At 34.5% G+C, this 13,723-nt stretch overlaps 1 protein-coding gene across 2 annotated transcripts in view; it reads right to left on the reverse strand.

The window, feature by feature from the left end:
• LOC150094925 (ubiquitin-associated domain-containing protein 2-like) overlaps positions 1-13,723 on the reverse strand; it is a 115,684-nt gene that overhangs the window by 59,428 nt on the left and 42,533 nt on the right. For both annotated transcript variants that reach the window (XM_090411262.1, XM_090411263.1), the window contains exon 5: positions 6,553-6,673. In XM_090411262.1, the coding sequence (XP_090267388.1) occupies positions 6,553-6,673 (121 nt within the window). The remainder of the gene's footprint in view (positions 1-6,552; positions 6,674-13,723) is intronic.

Raw genomic sequence — 13,723 nt, forward strand, 5'->3', positions numbered from 1 at the left:
AAACAAAAAAGACCAAAACATACAAAATGTTATATTCAGGCAATGACAATCAAGGAAAAGGAGTAGCCATAGTATTCAACACAAAATATGAGGCTAATCTTCTTGAATGGCAGTCAGTCTCAAGTAGAGTAATGTGGGCAAATATGAGAATGGGGAACTGGACAATGAGACTTATTTGTGTCTATAGCCCCACAGAAGGTTCTACTAAGGTAGAAGTGGAGGAATTTTTTGAGGCTTTAGAAAAAGCAACTGACACAATGAAAAAGGAAAAGTTGGTCCTTGTTGGGGATCTAAATAGCAGAGTAGGAAATGATTGTGAGACATACAAAAATATTTTGGGAAAATTTCGAGAGAAGAGCAAAGCTAATAATAATAATGGCAAATGTCTGTTGGATTTCTGCTCAGGACATGGACTGGTTATTACTAACACCATGTTCCAACATAAAAATGTGCACAAATTCACATGGAGAGAAGAGGCAAGGAATAAGAAAGTCTCATTGACTATGTTATTGTTGATAGTGATGTTTTCTCCCTGGTGCAGGACACCAGAGTGTACAGAGGATTTGAAATTGGAAGTGATCACTATTTAGTCTTGAGCAGGATAAAATCGAATTTTATATTGAAAAGAATAACATGTAAGAAAGTTTTAAAGCGAATAAAAGTTGAGCAGCTCTCAGATGTGAACTGTAGACTAAAATACAGAAAGATTATTGAAAAAAAAAATGAAAGAGTTTGAGAACAGGAATCAAACCTTGAAGATTCAGTGGCAAACTCTGAAGAAAACATTGACTGATTCTGCCAGAGAGGCATGTGGTGAGGTTGTGTGCAAGGATAAAAAAATCAGAACTCCCTGGTGGACACAGGAAGTTAAAGAGGCAGTGAAGGAAAAGAAGAAAGCATATCAAAAGTTCCTGGCAAATAAGTCAGCTTTTGCTCTTAGAGAATACAGAGACAAATGTAAGAAAGTGAAACACTGTGTAAAACTAGCTAAACAAAAGTCATGGGAGGACTTTGGCAAGAATATAGAAAATAAATATCAAGAAGGTGGCAAAATATTCTGGAGGTTGTTTAAGAAGCTTAAGAATGGAGGAAAGAGTGCTGTAAAAGGAGTCAGAGATGATAAAGGTGACATGAAAACAGGGGAAAAAGATATCCTTGAAGTATGGAGTAATTACTTTGAAAAACTGCTAAATGAAACAAGCAGTGATGACAGCGCAGTGGTAAAAAGCACTGACCAGGCATGCAGTCAGGAATACATATCCATACTTGAGGTAGAAAAATCCGTCAGAGGCTTGAAATGTGGAAAGGCAGCAGGAGTAGATGATATTCGACCAGAAATGCTGAAGTATGGTGGTATAAAAGTCTTACAGGGGCTGTGTAAAAATAATAATAATTAAAATTCTGAATATTTTTACGTATTGTTTATGTTAAAATATTTATTAGTTTTGTTTTCATAACACACATTGTTGGCACTTGCGATGTACCCATTATGGAATTGTTTTGTCCAAAGTGATATGTAAAACAGTTAAAAATTTAATGTACTTTCCGGATTTGATTAGTTGTGTTACTTAAAACAAATTTATTATGGTTTGAAATATTAAGTTGTGTTTTATGAGGACATTCTCTTGTCGCTAACGGAGACAACGCGTCAGCCATTATACAGTACTTAGTTTCTCGCTTGCCAAGGAGTGTGCATGCTCGCGGAGAAGTTTGATGAGTGATTGACAGCTGACAAGAAAGCGTCCGGTATCTGAGTAACGGCTGTAAATAAGAGAGCGTTCGGAAGGAATTTAGAACACAGGCCGGCAGATATTTAGGTTAGAAGGAACTTAAGTTTTATTGTGACAGTCGGAAGAAAATTAATAGTATATTCCGAATACATATATATTTCTCAAGCATTATTTGCATGTAGATCTGCTTTTCATTCTGCTATCAAGGAAAAACCATCTTTTGCTTTATATGGTTTTGATCCAATCTTTCCTAATGAACTTGTTTCAGTCATTCCTAATACAGGCTATAATGACATAAATGAGTATCTAGAAACAGTTGTAGATAAATTTTCCACTACTCATAGATTAGTAGGTGAAATAAGTAGATTAAGTTCTCAGAAAATTAGGCAGTATATAAATCGTTTTATAAAGTATAAGTCATTTGCACCAGGAGATTTAGTATTGTTAGATGATAAATCTAGTATAAAAAGAGGTGGGAAATTAGGAAGGAAAGCTTTAGGTCCATATAGAATTTTAGACAAATTTTCTCCTGTGAATTTTAGGATTCAAGATGTCAAAAATCCTAGTAAAATTTTAAGTGTACACTCTGATAGGTTAAAAAGGTTCTTTTTAGGGAGTAGAAATTTAGTTACATTAGGAGACAATATGAATAAAATATTGAAAGATGAGCGTTGTTTTCCTAGTACTAATTGTGCATCTCATTCACAATCAAATAGTAAAAAAAGGGAATAGTTTTAAAGCTCATGATTTAAATATGCAGCAAAGGAGAAAATTTAATTTCAGTAAAATAAACCCTAATGCAGGAAATTTTAGAAATATCAGGGTACATAATTCAGATAATGTAAAATGTAAGAGTGATGATAATCAAACTGACTCTAACATGGATGAAATTATAGCAGAATATCATAGGTTAGTTAATATAGAGTTAAATAAGCCATAAGAATGTGAGAATACCTCTAATTTAGTTAGTAAGGATAAAGAATCTCAACTTGTAGAATCTCAGAAACCTGTAGAATTTGATTCTGATAGTGATGATTCTGTAGATTTAGAGCATGATTCAAGTAGTTTAAATGAAATATTTGAAAGGTATAGAAATGAAATTTGTAAGTATAGTAAATTAGAAGATGTAAATTCAGAATTATCACTAGTTTCAAATGATTCTGAAACTAATGATTCCGAAAGTGTAAATAATGATGAGCAAGAATCACGTTGTTTTTTGAGATCTAGGAATAAGTATTAAAAGTTTTGTTTAGATATAGGTTAAATATTTAAAAAAAAAAAAAAAAATTTTTTTTCAGAAAAAGATGTGGAACTGATGTAAAAATAATCATAATTAAAATTCTGAATATTTTTACGTATTGTTTATGTTAAAATATTTATTAGTTTTGTTTTCATAACACGCATTGTCGGTACTTGCGATGTGCCCATTATGGAATTGTTTCGTCCAAAGTGATATGTAAAACAGTTAAAAATTTAATGTACTTACCGGATTTGATTAGTTGTGTCACTTTAAACAAATTTATTATGGTTTGAAATATTAAGTTTTGTGTTTTATGAGGACATTCTCTTGTCACTAACGGAGACAACGTGTCAGCCATTATACAGTACTTAGTTTCTCGCTTGCCAAGGAGTGTGCATGCTTGCGGAGAAGTTTGATGAGTGATTGACAGCTGACAAGAAAGCGTCCGGTATCTGAGTAATGGCTGTAAACAAGAGAGCGTTCGGAAGGAATTTAGAACACAGGCCGGCAGATATTTAGGTTAGAAGGAACTTAAGTTTTATTGTGACAGTCGGAAGAAAATTAATAGTATATTCTGAAAAAGGAATCGTGGAACTATTAAGTTTTAATGTGGATAAATAAAAGGGAAATATTGCTATAGACCGTTTTAAAAGGATTGGTGGAGGAAGCACTAATTGGAAGATTTATTAGTAGATTCCAAAAGGAAATCGTAGAACTGTAAGTTTTTTTTAATTGGAAGAGTTAAGACTGTCAATAAGCATTAGTGAATAAAAGAAGAAATTGCTGTCTACGTTCTAAAGGAATGTTCGAGAAAACTCTGATTAGGAAGATTAAGGACGCCAGATCTAACTATTATTTCTACTAAAAAGAGACAGAACCGAGTTAGGAAAAATTCTTGTGTGCTACATAAGTGATGAGAAAGGATCCTATAAAAATGAAGAATAAAGTCATATATTTTCAGAAAAGAGCTTTGACAGAGAAAGAAACTGGCTATGAACATTTTGTCATTGTGAAAACAAAGTGTTTAGTCTAGTCTTAAGTGTAAGTTTATTTATAAAGGCCTTGGATCCAATTAATTTGTACTTATAGTTATGTAATATTGTTTGAAGTGTATATATATATATTGTTTTAGTTTTATTAAGTGTGTTTATTTTGTATTTGGTCTTGAGTCAGTGATTAATTGGATTCTGAAAGAAAGAGTTAAGATCATTGCACCAATTGGAGTGAACCCTTATGCATATAATAACACATAGGTGCACTGGGAATTAAAAAAATAATTGTTAGAAACAGAGATCATCTCTATGGTAGGATTAAAAATATTAAGATAAATATGAATATCCTCAATATAATAATCCACCTATTATTATTATATTAACAGCTGCACTGCATAGTTCAGAAAGCCTGGACAGAGGGATGAATTCCCGATGATTGGAGTAGAGCTCTCATCGTGCCCATATGTAAAAAGAGAAATAAAGCTGAATGTGATAATTACAGAGGTATTTCCCTACTGAGTGTTCCTGGCAAGATCTATGCAAGTATACTTGAGAAACGGTTGAGAAGAATTGTGGAAGAAAAGCTTGGTGAAGAACAAGCTGGATTCAGGCCAAATAGAGGCTGTCAGGATCAGATCTTCACTTTAAGACAAATAGTGGAGAAATCATGGGAATATAACAAAGATCTGTATTTGAGTTTTGTTGATTTGGAAAAAGCATATGACAAGGTGCCAAGAGAGAAGCTATTCAATACACTGCAGTTATATGGTGTCAATGGGGCATTATATCAAACAATACTTAGTCTTTATTTGAGTTGTAAGTCAGCAGTTAGAATTGTAGGAAGTACAGGAAGATGGTTTAATGTTAAATCTGGTGTGAGACAAGGATGTACATTATTGCCTCTGTTATTCATTATCTATATGGATCACATTATGAAGGAAAGTGGTATTAAACATGATATCAAAATTGGAGATGTTAATGTCAGCTCTTTGCTTTATGCGGATGATGTTATACTTCTAAATAAATCCGCTACAAGTCTGCAAGATTCTCTGACTAAATTGAATAACTGTTGTAATAGATATGGTATGAAGGTCAGCAATAAAAAGACAAAGACAATGAAAATAGGCAGAATCATTGAAAATGTCAACTGTGTTGTGAATGGAGAACCTGTGGAACAAGTAAAACATTTCAACTACTTAGGCACGATTTTTAGTGAAGATGGTAAATTAAATATAGAAATAGACAACAGAATCAGCAAAGCTGGTATGGTGGGATGTCAATTGAATAAATTCATAAGGAATAAGAGAGAAATTAGTCAGAACACTAAATTAGCTGTATACAAGACGGTGTTCAAACCAGTTTTAACTTACGGATCTGAGAGCTGGGTCAGAAGTAAAACACTTGACCAAAGATTAGAGACTGCAGATATGAGAGTCCTGAGAAAGATTAGAGGCGTGAACAGATGGCATCAACGGCAATATCATATTAAAAATGAGGATATTAGGAAAGAACTTGACATTGTAAGCATCCAGGAATGCATTAGCAGAGCTAATCTCAGGTGGTATGGTCACTTAAATAGAATGGGAGATAAAAGATTAGCAAAACAAGTGTTCTTTGCCAGGTTGGCAGGAAAACGACCCAGAGGAAGACCAAGATATAGGTGGAGTGATACGGTACAAAGTGCCTTAGACGATAGAAATATAAGATCTGATAATGTTGGAGTCTTGACAAGTAACAGACTGATTTGGAGGAAAATTGTAGATAGGAAGTTAGTAATGATGTAAATTTTTCATGTAGTACTATCATATCCTGTACACCCCTTGAGGGTACGTGTCAGGAATTTGATGATGATGATGATAAAAAACAGGCCAAAAAACATCTTACCTCTATGCATTAAAAATAATGTCTCAGCTAACACTTGGGGAGTGATTGAAGTGGCTGTTTTTAATATGGCCCCTAAATTGATATCATTTAAAGATGAACGCTGTTTGGTTTTGTTCAAGTTCATGACCGAAAATGTTTGTTCACAAGTATACGTGAACTCCAGATGGAAGTTATTGATCTCCAGTGTTCTGAAAACTATCGGATCAAGCATAAGGAGAGTACTTACCAAGAGTTTTATTCTATTCTGGATCAGGATGAATTTAAGTTTGTTGGATACTGCCTACCAGGTATTTTGTATGTTTGGGAGCACATATACTTGTGGGAGTGACTAACCTAGCTGGTATTATGATAAGTAGTAATAAAACAGTGAAAAAAACATCTTACCTCTATACATTAAAAATAATGTCTCAGCTAACACTTGGGGAGTAATGCTGGCTGTAGATGTTATCATAAGTTCTGTCTTGGTTGAGAGTGTGAGACTGACTAGCTAAGGTGTTATTCTTGACTTATGAATGTTCATAACAGTTAATGTAATTGTTCCTGCCCTACTGCTGCTGTGTTAGAAATGAGAAGTTAAATCAAGGACATCAAACTAATGTAACTAACAATGTGAAAATTTATGAAATCACAAACATAAAATTATGAGTGAAGAATAAAATAATACATGACTAAAGAACAAGAAGCAGAAACCTATATCGATACATACCTGCAAGCCCAATAAATATGTTAATGTTTTGCCAGTTACTGGTACTCCCATGATGTAGGTTTGGGCTACTCGGGGAATGTCCAAAAAATAGTTCACAAAAAGGGGAAAAATAAGGCCATACCTAAAAATGAAATTTGAAAATACTATAGGAACCAATTATAGCATTATCAAAACTAACAAATTTTATTAAGTAACGAACCTAAGAAACAAACCTAATTAATGTCATTCCTAAAATATGACATAATTAATTCCAAAATAATTTCTGGTATTAGCATGTTTACTTGTATATTTATTTGTTCTGTGCTAATTTAAATGCCATGATTACCTAAGTAAGTCATAACACATATCTATGTAAATGAAAGTAGAAATTATGTCTTTTTTTTTTATTATATATTTGGAGGGGGTTAAGATGATTAAGGGGTCTTGGATATATCTTAAGCTTCATGGTTATTTAGTCTGCCATTAAGAAACAAAATGGGAGGATGCCATAACTTAGGTGCTTTTCTATGAATGGTTCAATGAATATTAAACTCTATATTCTTAATAAGTGTTTTTTATTCTTATTATAAGTTGCTCGGTTCATCAAAATAACATGCAAAAAAAAAAAAAGGCATGTCTAGTAATAAAAAAAAAGTAATGGAAATAGTTTTCTTGAATTACTAGTAATTCAAGTTATAGCAATGTAATGTGGAGAAGCAAAAGTATCAAAGATTTAATCTTTGACATGGCATCAGATGTAACATCATCTGATACCTGTTAGTACCTGTTTTTTTTTTTTTGTTTTTTTTTTGCTGAAACTGCATACATATTTTGATAGTTGGGATGTTTGACAGATGGGATGTTGCCTGGTTATACAAAGCTACTGCTGTTATCATAAGGAAATTAGCAGAATTCATGGTAGGTAAAATCAATACCCAGTGTCACTGATTTTGTTGACTAAAAGACCAAATCAGATGAGATTCTCCAACATGAGTATAAGATGATTTATTCCAGCGCTGAGGATCATTAAAAAAGTGGAGATATCTACCACAGTGAATAGTATTCGACACTAAACATACTTTTTAAATGGGAAATTGCACAATGACACTTGTTTGTGTCTACTGCCAAGTGCATATTGCCATGAATTATGGGAAAGGTCATTACCCAGACTGGTTCTGCTCTTTATTGAGGTCACATCAGAAGGAATTAGACTCAAGGAAATTCCAACAGCCATATCAAAGGCAGTACTGTCTAGTCCTGAAGAAGCTCCACTGCAAACCTCTAAGCTCACATTTGGGTAAAGGATAAAAACAAGAATTTCTCTGCAATTACACTTTACTTTCTGAACTAGCAAAAACATTTCTACAGCTATTTCTCATTTAGAATATTTTAATATGATGGTGATACACCATTTTGCTATTTGTATCTGGAAATGATTCTGCCACTGATTTAGCTCTCAATATCTCCATATGTCTAGCTTCCAATGATTAGATCTCAACAGAAAGGTTGAAATTGGTCTGGATAATAACCCTTGTATAATGCATGATAATATACATGTCCAAAAGAAGTGTGCTGTGCATGCAAGATACCAGGAGAATATGATGTGAAGTCAACTGCATCTATATACAAGTAGAAGTTTTTGCACTTCATCAAGAAGTAAATTATATATAACAAGGAATTAACTTGTTTTTATCTTACACAAGCTTAAGCAAACAAAAAATTTGCATGTGGAATATCTTTGTTACTAAGTTGCTTGTGTACAGACAGTTGATTTCACATCAAACTGCCCCATCTCCTCATAATGCACAACATCTCCTTTTGAATATGTATATTGTCATGCATAAAAAAAACCTACAGCAGTTTCGACCTTTATAGACACCTCATCAGTAGAAGCTAAACCTGTGGAGAAACTGAGAGCTAAATCAATCCAGAAATATCTCATATACAACAAAATGGTTCATCACCACATTACCAAAATACTCCAGATGAGAGACAGCTTTAGCAAGCTTTATTAGAAAGTAAAGTGCACTGCTATCATCTATTCACTAGACATCAGATGTCGTATGGTCACTCAGATGCTTGGTGATGTGCCACACGGGTCTTCACCAGGTGGTCCTGATGTATGCTTTTCTGGATGCTTCAATTCTCCAGATCAGTCACTCCAGACACATCCATCCATCTCATTGACGGTCCACCCTTCCTCATTTTTCGGGAACTTTATTTTATCACTGTTTTGAGAAGTCCTCCTTCCATCCTTTCAATGTGTCCAAAGTATTTCAATTTTCTTCTATCAGTATCCTTAAGGAGCCTTAAAGTTCTACCAATCCTTTCTACCACCCATTTGTTTGTCTACCTTTCATATATGACATCCTCAACAGTCTTCTGTAATACAACATCTCAAAAGTAGCTATCCTTTTCCTATCAGACTTGAGATTCTCACATCTATAAGTTGCTGTTTGAAAAACAGCTGCATCCAAAAATCAACTTTATTCTTGTGGTGATAGATCCATCCTTCCAGATTTTAGACAAGTCTCTGACTGTTTCAGCCATTTCTAATCTTCTGACGTCTTCTGAACAGCAATTCTTAACATTAATAATGGACCCTAGGTACTAGAATTTGCTTACTTCCTCAGTTCTTTTTTCAAGTGTATCCATTAAGATAAACAAGTGCACACTTGTTTATCAGGAGCTTCTCAGTCTGCATTTTGTTTAAGAACCATAATCTTCGTCTTGCTATGATTTTTCTGCTCCTACTGATCTCATTAACTTTGTCAAGGATTTGTCCTAATTCTTCCTTGTCATTACAAAGGAGTACTGTATCATCAGCATACCACAGATTAGATCAATCTACCACCTATCCTAATTCCTGTCTTAACTAAACAGGTGAGAAGAAAGTTGGCACTCTTGCCTAACTCCCTTTCTACAAGTTAGCTATCAACCTAATAGTGTGTTGAGGAAAACCCATTATTTTTATTACTTCCCAGTTTCACATGCTGAATACAATCAAAAGCTTTAAAGTATGAAACATTACCATAAGAAGTCTAAATTCTTTTTGCTTTTTTTTTTGATGCCTCTGTCTGAGGCAAAGGATCTGATCTCTGGTACCCTTATCTTTCCTAAAAGCTGCTTGTTCCTCAGGAATCTCTACCTCAACACTATTTAGAATGATCTTTAATAAAATCTTGCTTGCATGAGAGATTAAGCTAACAGTTCTATAGTTCTTGCAATCTTTCATATTTCCCTTATGTAACAGTATGAAAACCAACTTCTTCCAGTCTCTAGGCCATGGTTTCTCAAACTTTTTCTATGATGGAACACTTCACAAATCCTGAAATTTTCACAGAACACCTTGGTTATTTTGTAATGCATTAATTAATAATTAATTGGTAATTTAGCTGATTTTTATTAGCTAATAATTGATAATTAATTAAACATTAATTAAACAATCATAAAATTAATTTGTGCTGACAAATTAATTTAAAAATGACAAATTCCAGACCTCCTCACGGAACACCTATTTACCTTCCTCAGAACACAGTTTGAGAAACCCTGTTTAGTTATGATCCCGTGTCCCATATCCTTGTAATCAATCTATGAAACACTCCTATAACTCCATCCCCTCTGGCCTTAATTAACTCTGCTGGGATTCCATTTGTACCTGGGGCCTTATTATTGTTCATCAAATTCCTGCCATGTACCCTCAAGGGGTGTACAGGATATGACAGTACTACATGAAAAAATTACATCATTACTAGCTTCCTATCTACAATTTTCCTCCAAATCAGTCTGTTACTTGTCAAGACTCCAACATTATCAGATCTTATATTTCTATCATCTAAGGCACTTTGTACCATATCAATCCACCTATGTCTTGGTCTTCCTCTGGGTCATTTTCCTGCCAACCTGGCAGAGAACACTTGTTTTGCTAATCTTTCCTCTCCCATTCTATTTAAGTGACCATACCACCTGAGATTAGCTCTGCTAATGCATTCCTGGATGCTTACAATGTCAAGTTCTTTCCTAATATCCTCATTTTTAATATGATATTGCCATTGATGCCATCTGTTCACGCCTCTAATCTTTCTCAGGACTCTCATATCTGCGGTCTCTAGTCTTTGGTCAAGTGTTTTACTTCTGACCCAGCTCTCAGATCCATAAGTTAAAACTGGTTTCAACACTGTCTTGTATACAGCTAATTTAGTGTTCAGACTAATTTCTCTCTTATTCCATATGAATTTATTCAGTTGACTTCCCACCATACCAGCTTTGCTGATTCTGTTGTCTATTTCTATATTTAATTTACCATCTTGAGTAAAAATTGTGCCTAAGTAGCTGAAATGTTTTACTTGTTCCACAGGTTCTCCATTCACAACACAGTTGACATTTTCAATGATTCTGCCTATTTTCATTGTCTTTGTCTTTTCATTGCTGACCTTCATACCATATCTATTACAACAGCTATTCAATTTAGTCAGAGAATCTTGCAGACTTATAGCGGATTTATTTAGAAGTATAACATCATCCGCATAAAGCAGAGCTGACATTAACATCTCCAATTTTGATATGTTTAATACCACTTTCCTTCATAATGTGATCCATATAGATAATGAATAACAGAGGCAATAATGTACATCCTTGTCTCACACCAGATTTAACACTAAAATATCTTCCTGTACTTCCTTCAATTCTAACTGCTGACTTACAACTCAAATAAAGACTAAGTATTGCTTGATATAATGTCCAATTGACACCATATAACTGCAGCGTATTGAATAGCTTCTCTCTTGGCACTTTGTCATATGCCTTTTCCAGATTGACAAAACTTAAATACAGATCTTTGTTATATTGCCATGCTTTCTCGACTATTTGTCGTAAAGTGAAGATCTGATCCTAACAGCCTCTATTTGGCCTGAATCCAGCTTGTTCTTCACCAAGCTTTTCTTCCACAATTCTTCTCAACCGTTTCTCAAGTATACTTCCATAGATCTTGCCAGGAACACTCAGTAGGGATATACCTCTGTAATTCTCACATTCACTTTTATTTCCCTTTTTATATATGGGTACTATGAGAGCTCTACTCCAATCATCGGGAATTCGTCCCTCTGTCCAGGCTTTCTGAACTATGCAGTGTAGCCACTGTAAGACTTTTATACAACCATACTTCAGCATTTCTGGTCGAATATCATCTACTCCTGCTGCCTTTCCACATTTCAAGCCTTTGATGGCTTCAAGTATGGATATGTATTCCTGACTGCATGCCTGGTCAGTGTTTTTTATCACTGCTTGTTTCACTTAGCAGTTTTTCAAAGTAATTACTCCATACTTCAAGGATATCATTTTCTCCTGTTTTGATGTCACCTTTATCATCTCTAACTCCTTTTACAGCACTCTTTCCTCCATTCCTAAGCTTCTTCAACAACCTCCAGAATATTTTGCCACCTTCTTGATATTTATTTTCTATATTCTTGCCAAAGTCCTCCCATGACTTTTGTTTAGCTAGTTTTACACACTGTTTAGCTTTCTTACATTTGTCTCTGTATTCTGTAGGAGTAAAAGCTGACTTAATTGCCAGGAACTTTTGATATGCTTTCTTCTTTTCCTTCACTGCCTCTTTAGCTTCCTGTGTCCACCAGGGAGTTCTGATTTTTTTATCCTTGCACACAACCTCACCACATGCTCTCTGGCAGAATCAATCAATGTTTTCTTCAGAGTTTGCCACTGAATCTCCAAGGTTTGATTCCTGTTCTCAAACTCTTTCATTTTCTTTTCAATAATCTTTCTGTATTTTAGTCTACAGTTCAATCTGAGAGCTGCTCAACTTTTATTCGCTTTAAAACTTTCTTACATGTCATTCTTTTCAATATGAAATTCAATTTTATCCTGCTCAAGACTAAATAGTGATCACTTCCGATTTCAAATCCTCTGTACACTCTGGTGTCCTGCACCAGGGAGAAAACATCACTATCAACAATAACATAGTCAATGAGACTTTTCTTATTCCTAGCCTCTTCTCTCCATGTGAATTTGTGCACATTTTTATGTTGGAACATGGTGTTAGTAATAACCAGTCCATGTCCTGAGCAGAAATCCAACAGATATTTGCCATTATTATTAGCTTTGCTCTTTTCTCCAAATTTTCCCAAAATATTTTTGTATGTCTCACAATCATCTACTCTGCTATTTAGATCCCCAACAAGGACCAACCTTTCCTTTTTCATTGTGTCAGTTGCTTTTTCTAGAGCGTCAAAAAATTCCTGCACTTCTACCTTAGTAGAACCTTCTGTGGGACCATAGGCACAAATAAGTCTCATTGTCCAGTTCCCCATTCTCATATTTGCCCACATTACTCTACTTGAGACTGACTGCCATTCAAGAAGATTAGCCTCGTATTTTGTGTTGAATACTATGGCTACTACTCCTTTTCCTTGATTGTCATTGCCTGAATATAACATTTTGTATTTATTGCTCAGAAAGATCTCACCAGTTTTGGTCTTTTTTGTTTCAGTCACCCCTATTATGTCGATCTGGTACTTATCTAATTCCTCAGCTAGCTCCACTTCTTTGCCATTCAGGCTTCTTACGTTGATAGTACCGATCTTTAACTCTGGTGATGTTGAGTTGGGGTTTGTTTTCAGATTTGTTATTTTTATTGTTAAGCTGTTTAATTGCTCTTTCAACCTCATGCCTATTTTTGATTTCCAGTTCTTCTGTTTGTACTGCTTCCATTCCTGTCTTTGTCTTGTTTTTATTCTTTTTGCAAGTGTGGGCAAAAAGAAGCTTACATTATGAAGTATCTTATGGCTAGACTATTTAGCCTGCTGACTTCACAAACTGGTGTTGTATTCCATAACGAACAGTACTCCTCCTTTCAGATGTCTCATAACGCTTGGTAATACACACATCTGAATGGGATTATGCTGTATTACGGGGATACTGATGCAATCCAAAGTTCAGTCATGAATACGTGAAAACTTCTTTTGTTCACTCATGTTCACGTGAAGGATAAAAAATTCTTGCCACATATAATTCATCTATGTTGTTTAAAAGCTGCTATATAACCCATATTTTGAAAGAAGTTGCAATGATTTGCATTACGCATATGCGACTATTATGCAATCAATACTGCAAGAGACAATCAATTATTTTCTCAGGTTATAAGTACAAGATTTAAATTTTAATTGCAGTGAAATAT

This window comes from Typopeltis vanoorti, chromosome 21, assembly GCF_054136105.1.
Source record: "Typopeltis vanoorti isolate ZY-2024b chromosome 21, IOZ_Tvanoo_1.0, whole genome shotgun sequence".
NCBI lineage: Eukaryota > Metazoa > Arthropoda > Arachnida > Uropygi > Thelyphonidae > Typopeltis > Typopeltis vanoorti.